Here is a 13,214-nt window from a genome sequence, read left to right as displayed (position 1 = left end):
AACCCATACTGATACATGGGGTTGCTCTTCCCTAGGTGCAAGACTCTACGCTTGCCTTTGTTGATCTTCATTGAGTTTCTCCCTGCCCAGCTCTCCAGCCTGAGTCTCACTGAATGACAGCACAACCCTCTGGTGTGTCAGCCACTCCACCCAGTTTGGTGTCATCAGCAAACTTGTTGACAGTGCACTTTGTGCCCTCATCCAGGTTGCTGATGAATATATTGAATAGTACTGGTCCCAGTACCAACCCCTGAGGGACTCCACTAGATACAGGCCTCCAACTACAGTTGACCACAACTCTTTGACTTTTTCCCTTCATCCAGTTCCCAATCCGCCTCACTACCTGATCATCCAGACCATGCTTCCTTAGCTTAGCTGCAAGGATGCTGTGGGAGACAGTGTCAAATGCCATACTGAAATCAATGTAAACCACATCCACCACTCTTCCATTATCTATCCACCTGGTTATGTCCTCATAGAAGGCTATCAGGTTGGTCAAATATGAATTCCCCTTGGTAAAACCATATTGGCTGCTCCTAATGACCCTCTTGTCCTTGATATGTCTAAGTACAGTACTGAGGATAAGTTGCTCCATCACCTTTCCAGAGGTGGAGGTGAGGCTGACCTGGGTCCTCCTTCTTACCCTTTTTGAAAATTGGGGTGGCATTTGCCCTCCTCAAGTCTCCAGGCATCTCTCCTGTCTGCTGTCACATACCAAAGATGGTGGAGAGTGGTCTGGCAATGACCTCTGCCAGCTCCCCCAGCACCCACAGGTGCGTGCCATCAGGACCCATGGGTTTATGAATGCCCACATTACTTAACTGTTCCCTAACCCAGTCCTCATCAACCCAGGAAAATGTCTCCTTTGTTGTGTCTTCCTCTGGGACCTCAGGGATCTTGGGCTCCTGAGAACACTCTCCAGCAGTATAGATGGAGATAAAGGTGGCATTCAGTAACTCCACCTTCTTTGTGTCTTCTGTTGCCAAGGCACCTACCTCATTCAACAGGGGCCCTATGTTGCCTCTAGTGTTAGTTTTTCTTGCAAAGTATTTAAAGAAGCCCTTTCTGTTGTCCTTGGCCTCCCTTGCAAGGTTGAATTCCAAGGAGGCCTTAGCTTTCCTGGTTGCCTGTTTACATCCTCTGACAACAGTCTTACACTCCTCCCAAGCAGCCAGCTCCTCCTTCCATGATCTGTAGACTCTCCTCTTCCAATTGAGTTTGCTCAGCAGTTCCCTCCTTATCCATGTGAGTCTCCTGGCTCCTTTCTCAAATTCCTATTTGTTGGAATGCTCTGATCTTGATCTTGAATATTAACCACCTGTCATGGGCCCCCTTACCTTCTAGTACCCTGTCCCATGAGATTCCCCTTAGTAGTTGTCTGAAAAGGCCAAAGTTGGCCCTAATGAAGTCCAAGTTTGTGATCCTGCTTGGTATTTTGTTCCTACCACACAAGATCCTGAACTCTATCACCTCATTGCTACAACCAAGGCTGCCCAGAATCTTCACTGGTTTAGATATCTACAAATCACAATAGAGACAAAGGCAAAATGGAATATGCTTTGTGGTGGTGGTGGGGTTTGTTTGGGTTTTTTTATGGAGAGCATACATTTTTGGCAGGGTCTTACAGCAGCTTGGAAAAAAATGAGTGGTAAGCTAATGCATTCTGTTTCTTACTTTGCAATCATGCAATTTTGTGTGCAGGACACTTATCTGATCCTGCTGTATTTTATTTTCAGCTTCTTGCACATGACCTAGACACTGTCTAGTCTCCTGCCATATGGAGGGAGGCCAACAGGTAGTTCATAGCATCTGTGGGTTGTAAATGAGTTGCTCTCAGGGATGATGAGGGAAGTTTTGCTTCAGGAACCAGAGAAAATTGATAGCACAGGCTGAGGCTTCAAAGGCACAGAAGCACAAACCTAGTTTAATAGAGAAAACAACAGAAGGTTTCATTTACTTATTCATTTGTTCCATAATGGGACTCTTCTCCATGAACTTGCTTTTAAAAATAAAGCAATTCCTCTTATTTCAGAGATTAAATGGGTGCTGATAGTATCTAATCTATTGAAGAGATTACTTCTCACTGACTGCAAAATTTCAGTGCCATTAAGATGGCTAAGTCAGGAGCATAAAATAGGTGATTAAAATATGATTTGAAGATCATCCTCCTGTTTTCTGTAGTACTTCTATCAGAGAAGGATTTGTGCCGCAGAATTGGTGTCTTGAGGAAAAACTAGAGCCATTTCTGTTGAATTTGGGCTCCTTTACCACAGAGGCATAGAATGACAGAATGGTAGGGGTTGAAAGGAACCTCTGTGGATCATCTACTCTTAATGTCTCTGCTAAAGCAGGTTCCCCTAGATGAGATTGCACAGGAGTGCATCCAGGCAAGTTTTAAAGATCTCCGGAGAAGGACACTCCACAATGTGTTTGGACAGCCTGTCCAGTGCTCTTGTCACCCTCAGAGTAAAGAAGTTTTCCTTCATGTTTAAGTGAACTTCCTGTGTTTGTGTTCATTGCCCCTTGTCCTGTCACTGAGCACCATTAGGAAGGGTCTGTCCACATAGTCTGGGCACCCACTCTTTAGATATCTTCGCTGCTTTCTCAGTGCTTAAACTGCTATTTCTTAAGTGGTACACAAAGCATCTAGACTTGCTGGGGAAAATACCAAAATTATCTGCAGACTGGACCTAACTTTGTCCACTTCGTGGCTTCATTGTGGGGAAGAAGATTTGACTATCCAGTATTTGTAGGATAATGGAAGTCAAACTTCTGGATTAGCACAAAATGTTCTGATTTTTGTAGTGCTTCTCTTTGTTTCAGAGATGTGAAACACATGCTTCTGAAACTAGTAGAGCTGCGAGCAAGTAACTGGGGTAGAGTGCATGGAACTTCTTCACACACAGAAGCTACCCCTGAAAATGATCCAAACTATTTTATGGTAAGACTGTGTGGACACTTCAGATCCTTAATTTAATGTGAATTTTGTTTGGTACATAAACAATCACATTGCTGAAAACTGCAAACAACTGTCTCAGAATGCATATAACTTTTACTATAACTTTGTTCTTAGAATGAGCCAACGTTTTACACTTCTGATGGTGTTCCGTTCACTGCAGCAGATCCGGGTATGTCACAAGCTTAGTATACTTGTTTTCTCAGTCTCACTTAGAAAGTTATCATTAAGTGTATGTCTTGTTAAAGTACATAAAATTGTTCTTCAAAAATCTAAAGCTCATACAGTTTAAAAGACAAAATCATGCCTGAATTCCTGGCTTTGTGTAATGTATGCCTTACTCAGCATTTAAAGAAGATAAATGTTTGAAATCAAGAATGTGTGGTTTTCATTTAGTTCAGAAGAATTTGTGGCACAGCCCTTGGCACTTGGTACCTCTAGAAAGCCAGAAATCTTCAAGTTTTTGTTGTGTTTAATAGCAAAAGGGGTTTTCTTTCTTGTTCTTTCCTGTCATCTGAGCTCAATAGGGAAAGACATCTGTGATTACCTTTACACTTCTCTGAAGGATAGATACTCTTACAGGTTGGTTGATGTCCTGAGAGAGTTTGTAGCAGGAGTTTTTCTCTTAATATGTTTCATGCCATTGATTTCATTAAGTAGGATGTATCAGTCTATTTTAATTTAGAGGACTAGTCTTGTGTATTACTTGGTTCTCACTTCTACTTTGGCAGATTACCAAGAAAAATACCAAGAGCTGCTTGAAAGAGAGGATTTGTTTCCAGATTACGAAGAAAATGGAACTGATCTATCAGGACCTGGGGATCCGTATGTTTTCTTTTTGAGTGATAGGACTTTTTTAATACTACTTACTTCTACTTAAGAATTCAATGTTGACAAAAATTAAACTAAATACCATTCTTATTTAGCCGTACAATCTACAAAGTTTGGGACGTAGATTGGTGTTATCACACAAGTTTGAAACACGTTTTATACTTGTCCAATGCAGTTAGGGTAGGTAAATTTCAAATATCTAAACACATGTTACCATCATACTCCCTTCTGTGTTTAAATAAGAATTTGCAAGCAAAATGAAGCACCAGACCTTCAAGTGTTTAGGTAGTGAGGCAACATGAATTCATCTGATCAGTGAACATGGGATGAGATGATTACAAAATGGAGTCTTTGAAAGGGAGGAACTTAACTTTCTCTTCTCAGGATATGTAGTATTTCCTCAGTTAAATGGCTATTCAGTGTTCTTGTAGAACAAGAAGAGCAACCTAAGGGCAGAGGGGGAGGTAATGGACAGGAGTATAGCCTGATGACTGACACCAGACTATAAGAATGGGAAACCCATGAAAGAAATGTGGTCAAAAATAAATTGCTCTGAGCTTTGTACTCCCCCGGTTGATGGAGCACTTCGAGATCATGAGCTGATACCTAAGAACATTTTCAGTGTTGTTTGTGCAATAAGAGTTCGAGCCTGCATCAGTGGTTTTGCTAGTAAATTAGAAAACTTTCCAGATTGCACCTAGCTGAGGGGAGTAACAGGAACTTTGGAAGATAAATTAGAGATTCATGAGGAATCAACAAGCTCATACTGGGGGAGACAGGGAAAGACCTATGTGGACCACACTGTTTAGAGCAAATTTAATGGAGACAGTTAAAAACAAACAACCCAAAAAATAAAGCCCACCCAGCAAAACCAAAGAATGCCACTCAGAAGACTCTCTGAGTCAACCTTTGTGTGAGGTGAAGGTTTAAGAGAAGCTTAGGCAAAAGTATGTTGATCCTGTCAGGTATTTCTCATGACTGACATCAGGGGGGAAGGGTTCTGTACTGAATACTTTCTCAAGTGTACATGTGTACAAGGAAGAAGGAACAAATAAATACGTATTCTGCTTCTTAAGTGCATGATACTAACAAAAAACTTTCCTTACACACTTCTGTGGCACTTAGGGTGGCTTTGTGTGAAACACACTATTTCTGGCTGCTGTGCAGATGAGATGTGCTGATTCCCTTGTTTGGAACTAAGGCACAGGAGATAATAAACTGAGCACCTAAAATTAAAGCATGTTTTTTGGAGAGTCAACAGCTGTTGACTCTTTTTTTTTTTTTTTTCTTTTAAAGCTGTTAAGAATGATGTAGACTTAGCACATTCAAGCTGCAACTCTGTTATCCTAGTTTGTGGTAATGAGTGCTCCAGTTGGACCTAGAGAAAACAAAGCATATGCAAGTCACTTGTCAGTAACTGGGGGGGAAAAAGAAAGCTGAAGTGATTCCCTTCCCTGCCCAGATTTTTGAAATTAAGACTTCAGTTTCCACACTCTGCGATTCTTGCCACCATTAGTAGGATCCAGTCCTTTTTGTGACCTAAATAAGACAGATATTTTTCCAGAAGGCTGATTACCATGTAACAGAAAGTTATATAATGCAGATACAAGGAGGTGAGGAGACGGTTGCCTTCTGTCATGTAGCAGCACCCAGGAATGCAGGTTTTCTATATAAATACATAGAATACATAGAATACACAGAATAAACCAGGTTGGAAGAGACCTTCAAGATCATCGCGTCCAACCCATCAACCAATCCAACACCACCCAAACAACTAACCCACAGCACCAAGCACCCCATCAAGTCTCCTCCTGAAAACCTCCAGTGATGGCGACTCCACCACCTCCCCAGGCAGCCCATTCCAATGTGCAATCACTCTTTCTGTATAGAACTTTTTCCTAACATCCAGCCTGAACCTCCCCTGGCGCAGCCTGAGACTGTGTCCTCTTGTTCTGGTACTGCTTGCCTGGGAGAAGAGACCAACATCCGTCTGTCTACAACCTCCCTTCAGGTAGTTGTAGAGAGTAATAAGGTCACCCCTGAGTCTCCTCTTCTCCAGGCTAAGCAACCCCAGCTCCCTCAGCCTCTCCTCGTAGGGCTTATGTTCCAAACCCCTCACCAACTTTGTTGCTCTTCTCTGGACTCGTTCCAGCAAGTCAACATCCTTCCTAAACTGAGGGGCCCAGAACTGGACACAGTACTCGAGGTGCGGCCTAACCAGTGCAGTGTACAGGGGCAGAATGACCTCCCTGCTCCTGCTGGCCACACTGTTCCTGATGCAGGCCAGGATGCCATTGGCCCTCTTAGCTGCCTGGGCACACTGCAGGCTCATGTTCAGTCTACTGTCGACTAGCACCCCCAGGTCCCTCTCAGCCTGACTGCTCTCCAGCCACTCTGACCCCAGCCTGTAGCTCTGCATGGGGTTGCTGTGGCCAATGTGCAGAACCCGGCACTTGGATGTGTTCAATCTCATGCCGTTGGACTCTGCCCATCTGCCCAGCCTGTCGAGGTCCCTCTGCAGAGCCTCTCAACCCTCCAGCAGATCAACTCCTGCCCCCAGCTTGGTGTCGTCAGCAAATTTACTGATGATGGACTCGATGCCCTCGTCCAGATCATCAATAAAGATGTTAAAGAGCATGGGGCCCAGCACTGATCCCTGGGGCACACCACTGGTGACTGGCTGCCAGCTGGCTGTGGCACCATTCACCACCACTCTCTGGGCTCGGCCCTCCAGCCAGTTCCTAACCCATCTCAGTGTGCTCCCATCCAAGCCATGGGCTGACAGCTTGGCCAGGAGTTTGCTATGGGGAACGGTGTCAAAGGCCTTGCTGAGGTCCAGGTAGACTACATCCACAGGCCTCCCCACATCCACCAGGCGGGTCACCTGATCATAGAAGGAGATCAGGTTGGTCAGGCAGGACCTGCCCTTCCTAAACCCATGCTGGCTGGGCCTGATCCCTTGGCCATCCTCTAAGTGTTGTGTGATTGCACTCAGGATGACCTGCTCCATAATCTTTCCTGGCACTGAGGTCAGGCTGACAGGCCTGTAATTCCCTGGCTCATCCAACCGGCCCTTCTTGTGGATGGGTACCACGTTGGCCAGCTTCCAGTCAGCTGGGATCTCTCCAGTGAGCCAGGACTGATGAAAAATAATGGAGAGTGGCTTGGCCAGCTCATCTGCCAGCTCTCTCAGCACCCTAGGATGGATCCCATCTGGTCCCATGGACTTGTGGGGGTCTAAGCTGCTGAGGAGAGCTCCTATCACTTGCTCATGGAACACAGGGAAACCATGCAGCTCCCTGGCTCCCTCTGCCAGCTCTGCAGGCCAGCTGTCTGGTAGACGTTCTTTCCAGCTAGTAAAAACTGAGGTAAAGAAGGTGTTAAGTACCTCTGCCTTTTCCTCATCCTGTGTTACAACATTTCCTTCCATGTCAACCAAGGAGTGGAGGTTGTCCCTGCCCTTCCTCTTGCTATTAATATATTTATAGAAGGACTTTTTGTTGTCCTTCACATCAGAGGCCAGTTTAAGTTCCAAATATGCTTTTGCCTCCCTAATTTTCCTCCTACATGCCCTAGCAACCTCTTTAAACATCCCATGGGTTGCCTCACCTTTCTTCCAAAGATTATACACCCTCTTTTTTTCCCTTAGTTCTATTAAAAGTTCATTACACAGCCAGGCTGGCCGTCTGCCCCGGCGGCTCCTCTTCCGGCACACTGGCACAGCCTGCTCCTGAGCCTTCATCAGCTCTTTCTTGAAGCAGGTCCAGCCCTCCTGGACCCCTTTATTTTTAAGGGCTTTCTCCCAAGGAACCCTCTGAATTATTTCCTTGAGCAACCTGAAGTCCGCCCTCCGGCAGTCCAGAGTGGAGGTCTTCTTGCTGCCCCTCTTAGTTTGACCAAATACCGAAAATTCAATTATTTCATGGTCACTGGCCCCTAAACAGCCTCCGACCACCACATCACCCACCACATTATTTAGTGTGCAAAAAAAAATAGTTCATGCAGTATTTGAGCCAGGATGTTGACCAACTGAAAATTACACTAATCTGATGCTAATTGTTCTGCAAATAGATTAATACAGAGGCACTGTTAAATTTGAGGAAGCTTGAGTTGCAGTATTGCATTTTCTGTCTTACGAACTGGACAGCATAAGATGATCTAAACCAGTGAAAGAACACTGTAGCTATTTGTAGATACTGCTGCTTTGAGGTTTGTTCACTTTGCCAGTAAAAATTCCGTCCCCCTCCCCCCTTCACCTCTTCAGAAAATGTCATAGCTAACTGCTATTTATAAAGCTCCATTTTATTCTTAACATTTGTGTAAATGTTTCTGAAATCTGTGCATAGACTTAACTTCTTTTTCTTTCTTTTTTTTTTTTTAGGTATTTTGATGACATTGATGATGAGATGGATCCAGAAATTGAAGAAGCATTTGAAAAGTTTTGTCTAGAATCAGAACATAAGAGAAAACAGTGATATGTTACACACTAGTGTCGGTTTATTAAGCCAGTTTAGATATGGTTAGAACACATGGGGACACAAAACATTTGTACCAAAATAAGAAACTTGACTTTCTCCAAGTACTAAAGCTATACAATTTCCATTTTGTTTAACAGAATCTGCCAAAAATTGTAAACTTACACCCTGTAACTTAAAATGTTGTGTATATATAATAGTTTATTTTATGTACAGGTATATGAACAATGTTTTGGCTGCAATAAAAATAATTTTAAAATTACCGTAATTTAAAAACCTAGTGGGGAATGTCAAGTGCAACTTCCCTTGAGGAAATAATGGGGATAACTTGATTGAAATTTAATTGCCTGTTTGCTTGTTTTGGTATATATTGGGATTTATTAATCCTTTTTGTTATACACAAGATACCTGGTATTTAATTTTCGGTTTGTTTTTGACATTGTTTGGGGTTTTTTTGGTGTTTTTTTTCTAAGAAAAATATGATTTATGATAAGTGATTTGTGAAAATTTTTGTTCGTTTAACATTTCTGTTTGTTTTTTGTTTTTTTTTTTTCTTCAAAAACTTAAACAGGGGATGTCCAGAGCTGCTTTTTTCTGGAATAAATATGTTGTATGTTGACAAGTATTTTTGAAGTCAGGTGCTTTCAGGATTTTTGGATCAGATAAGTTTCAACTTCTACATGCAAAACAATACCTTTAAACTTGTAGTCTTGAAGACTATATGAATATAGTTCTGGTTTAACACCAGCCTCTCCTGAGTATATGCAGTGCTCAATATGATTGTGTTTGTTTTGAAGCATCTAACATGTCTAACCTTCCCAACCCTTGTAACTTCCTTTGGTCTTCTGATTCTACATAGTTTGATTAATTTTGTAGTTGGAGTAAACTCATGTTTCATCAATCTTCTGAAGCCAGCTGCTCTGTTTTTTTTGACCTCATATAATCATGTCAGTTTCCCTAGGGTACTACATTGTTGATGCCAAACCTGGTTGTACTGTTTCCTGTTACTGGTTACACAAGTAGAACTCCTTGGACAGTGGGGAGAAGGGAGGGGGTAAGGAAGGAAGTGTTTCCCAGAAGTTAGCTACTTTAACAAACACATTTTGTAAATATGCATGTAAATAACTCTGTTTATATCTCACCATTATTTGTTTGGTTAAGTAACTTGTGCATCTACTAATAGAGTGAGCACTGACTGTTTTCTGAATGTTTATTTAACATAATTAATTAGGTTGGAGTTTTGGAAAATAAAATCTAGCTTTGTTTCCTTTGGCATAATTTCAGTACCTTTTTTGCTTTAACAAAACCCCACAACTTTTTACATTTTCCTTGTCTCCCCTTCACCTAACTCTGAAGCTAAGCCTATTCTTCACACAGAACTTTTAATCCAAATACATGTCAGACTTCCTGCTGACTTTACATGCAAATGTCTTGTGGAAAACATACTTGCTCAAAACTTAGTCCCAAGAAACATATTTGCATTACAGTAAATAGTGTCTTCAGCAGACTCTGCTTTACAGGTTTTCATTCTGCATCTTCCGTAGCGTCTTTTTTTCTTGTCTGTGAAGTGGCTTTCAGACTCAGCATGTGTATTCTGTCAGCTTCAGGAGACAGTATGTCTCATGTAGATTTAAAAAGTATGCCAAGTCATTCTGTACGAAAGTGTTTGGAACTATAACTGTTCTTCACCAGAAATACTGAAAAATTACAGTGAGACTTCTGTTCAAAGCAGTGGATTTTGTGGTTTCTATACATGCAAAGGATGCAATAATTAATAGTAGACATCTTTATTTCTCTGGGATTCTCTTTACCATCTTCTGCCTTTCCTTCCTCTTGCACACAACTTGTTTAAGTATTAGCAGTTAAAGCTTGCACCTTCTCCCTGGCTCAATGTCAAGAGTTAGGGCTTGGCTGACCACTAGACAAACGACAATTGACTCCTCTTCCTCACCAAAGGGAAAGAAACAGAATAAGGGAGAGTGACTTACAAATTGGGGGAGGGGGGAAACTTTACAGAAAATTATATGAAATACACAACTCTACACCAAACCAAGCTTTCTTTACCCACATGTAGTGAATCCAGGGGTCAGTTCCTTCCAGCTTCACCACTGTTAGGTAATCTCTTACAGGTCTGAAGGCAGGTTCTTGTGTCTTCTGGCTGAAAATCGTGCATTGGAGGAACAAAAGGTAGTGGGGCCGTTTGACACATTCTTGTACAGGTACCTGAATCAAGCCCTGAGTGCCAGGCTACCCTGGACAATGCAGGGTGGTCAGAGTTGTGTTAGATTCAAAAATTCCCTTTCGAGTGAAAGAAAGCAAACTTATACCAAATGGCTGATTATTTTCTTTTAATCAAGGGGAGTTACATGAAAGCTTTTAGTTTCTTATGCCTTAAGGATGAAATAGTAGAAAGGAGGGGGAAAAGAAGAGAGAGAAATACCACCACTTAGTTCTGCCAATATCTCACAGGACTGGTGCTGATCTGGAGATAGTTCTTCAGTGGTGGGTGAAGATCCAGTGAGGTGTTCCATGGTGGATACACATGGATCAATATACTAGTATCCTTTTTATATACTTGGAATGTGTAGTGGGCATGGTAAGAAATTCACTCAGGAAAAGACACTGTCCTGCCTTCACAGAATTTCTCTTCCTGTTGCTAACTTCAACAGGCAGGCCTCACCTCAAGCTACAGGAGTGCAGGGCCATTGCTGCATTTCACGCCTTCCCACTCGAGGCAGGCCTTTCTCACACTACACCTGAGGTTATGATGTTACAGCCACACAAATTTGGAGACATTAAATCTTTCAGCAGGAGTCAGACCTGCTCCTTCTTCAAAACTTGAAAAAGGGGTAATTTTTCTTTTTGTTCCCTTTAATGTGCATTGTACACTTCCTGTTACAGTGCTGGATAAGGTTTATGGTATAGAATTTCAGATGATCTCCCTCCTTCTCTTAGTCTGGGAGTAATCTTAATCCATATTGAGGCAACGGGTAAAGTATCTATCCACTTTAATACAAGTTTTCTGGCATAATTCCAGTCTGTGGCTCAGTTGGTGGCACATAAGACCCTTAATGGGAAGGTCATGAGTTCAAGCCTGCAGTGGGCAGTAGTGGCCTCCCTACTCTAGTCATGGGGTCTGTGGTGACAGGTTGGACTCGATGATCTTTGAGGTCTCTTCCAACCTTAGTGATACTGAATTATTGCTATTTTCCTGCTAGACTGTGTCTTCTCAGGGGTGTGCAGATTCCATTTCAGTTGATGGATCCTTCCTGGAAAATAAAACAATGCCCATTGTCAGAGGATAAACCTCTGGAGATTCCAAGCCCAAGGATTCTTTCAACACAATTTTAACCACTTGCTTAGCTTCATTGTTACTATGAGGGAAAGCTTCAGGCCACCCAGAAAAGATAGTCAACAAAGCAAGGAGATGCCTTACTGCCCATGTTTTGGGAGCTCAGGAAAAATTTCTTTGCCAGTGTTCTCCTAGAATTATTCCTCTTTTTTACTTTGCCTGCAGGTGGCTTCCTTTGGATGTTGGGGTCATTTGCACAGCAGTTCTTCCCTATTTGGTGTGCACTTGATTGCATTTTTTTACCTATAATATAGCTCTTTAAATCCACCTATCATGGCATCAACTCATCTGTGTGTTCCTTCATGTAATTTACTAATAAAGGACGACTTTCATCATTGAAGTCACAGTAAGAATTCACTGGTTTGGATTTACCTACTATGCTTCTATATCCTTTGAATACTTTAGACTCTCCACCAATTGATCCTTCTTTTCCAAATACTAGGCACCTTTCTCAATTTTTCAGCCAGGTATCAGGGCTCAAACTGCCTGTTTGTGCTTGGCAACTCCTTCCGCAGCCAGGTGATTCTTCTGTTTCCTTCATTTAATTTAAAATAGTCATTGATATTCGTGCTTTGACACTGTTCTAATTCTGTTGCTATTAAGTCACAGAGTAGGCATGTTTTCAGTCCTTGAGGAGTACAGTTCAACAGAGCTCCAACTTTCTTTCCATTGAGGAAGTCTTCCATTCCAAGACAAAGATTGTTTGACTTTGTCCACTGGGATGAAAAAAAGGGAACTTACAAGTCTAAATGGTGGACGAGAAGCTCAACATGAGCTCTCAATGTGCACTTGCAGCCCAGAAGGCCAATCAGACGGGGCCTGCATCAGGAGAAGTGAGGCCAGCAGATCAAGAGAGGTGATTCTCCCTCTCTACTCAGCTCTGGTGAGACCCCATCTGGAGTACTGCCTCCAGTTCTGGAGCCCCTATTACAAGAGGGATATGGACATGCTGGAACGTGTCCAGAGAAGGGCCATGAGTATGATCAGAGGGCTGGAGCACCTCTCCTGTGAGGACAGACTGAAAGAGTTGGGGCTGTTCAGTCTGGAGAAAAGAAGGCCCCAAGGTGACCTTATTGTGGCCTTGCAGTATCTGAAGGGGGCCTGCAAGAAGGCTGGGGAGGGACTTCTCAGGATATCAGGTAGTGATAGGACTAGGGGGAATGGAATGAAGCTGGAGGTGGGGAGATTCAGGCTGGATGTGAGGAGGAAGTTCTTCCCCATGAGAGTGGTGAAGCCCTGGAATGGGTTGTCCAGGGAGGTGGTTGAGGCCCCATCCCTGGAGGTGTTTAAGACCAGGCTGGATGAGGCTCTGGCCAGCCTGATCTAGTGTGAGGTGTCCCTGCCCATGGCAGGGGGATTGGAACTAGATGATCCTTGTGGTCCCTTCCAACCCTGACTGATTCTATGATTCTAAAATAATTTGTTTAGCAGGGTATAAGGGTTTGGCACAGTAAGGTGTATGCTTGCAGTTAACAAGCTCCTAAAATATGTAGTGCTCCCAAAACCTGTACCAGTCTGTACTCTCCAGAATGTGTCTTCATCACCGGTAAGGTAGGTAGGAATATTGCTTTCTCTAAGCAGTCCATACTGTATGAAAATA

The 13,214-nt window shown here is 42.9% G+C and overlaps 1 protein-coding gene across 3 annotated transcripts in view; it reads left to right on the top strand.

Moving 5' to 3' along the window:
- The window catches only part of PAIP1 (poly(A) binding protein interacting protein 1), a 28,848-nt gene extending 20,329 nt beyond the window's left edge, over positions 1-8,519 (top strand). For all 3 annotated transcript variants that reach the window (XM_054178695.1, XM_009899379.2, XM_054178696.1), the window contains exons 8-11: positions 2,824-2,941; positions 3,074-3,128; positions 3,688-3,781; positions 8,169-8,519. In XM_054178695.1, the coding sequence (XP_054034670.1) occupies positions 2,824-2,941; positions 3,074-3,128; positions 3,688-3,781; positions 8,169-8,262 (361 nt within the window). In that variant the 3' untranslated portion in view covers positions 8,263-8,519. The remainder of the gene's footprint in view (positions 1-2,823; positions 2,942-3,073; positions 3,129-3,687; positions 3,782-8,168) is intronic.
- The last annotated feature ends 4,695 nt before the right edge of the window (positions 8,520-13,214 follow it).

This window comes from Dryobates pubescens, chromosome Z (genome assembly GCF_014839835.1).
Source record: "Dryobates pubescens isolate bDryPub1 chromosome Z, bDryPub1.pri, whole genome shotgun sequence".
Lineage (NCBI taxonomy): Eukaryota > Metazoa > Chordata > Aves > Piciformes > Picidae > Dryobates > Dryobates pubescens.
Note: the sequence above shows the minus strand (reverse complement) of the source record. Positions and strands in the feature narration are given on the sequence as shown.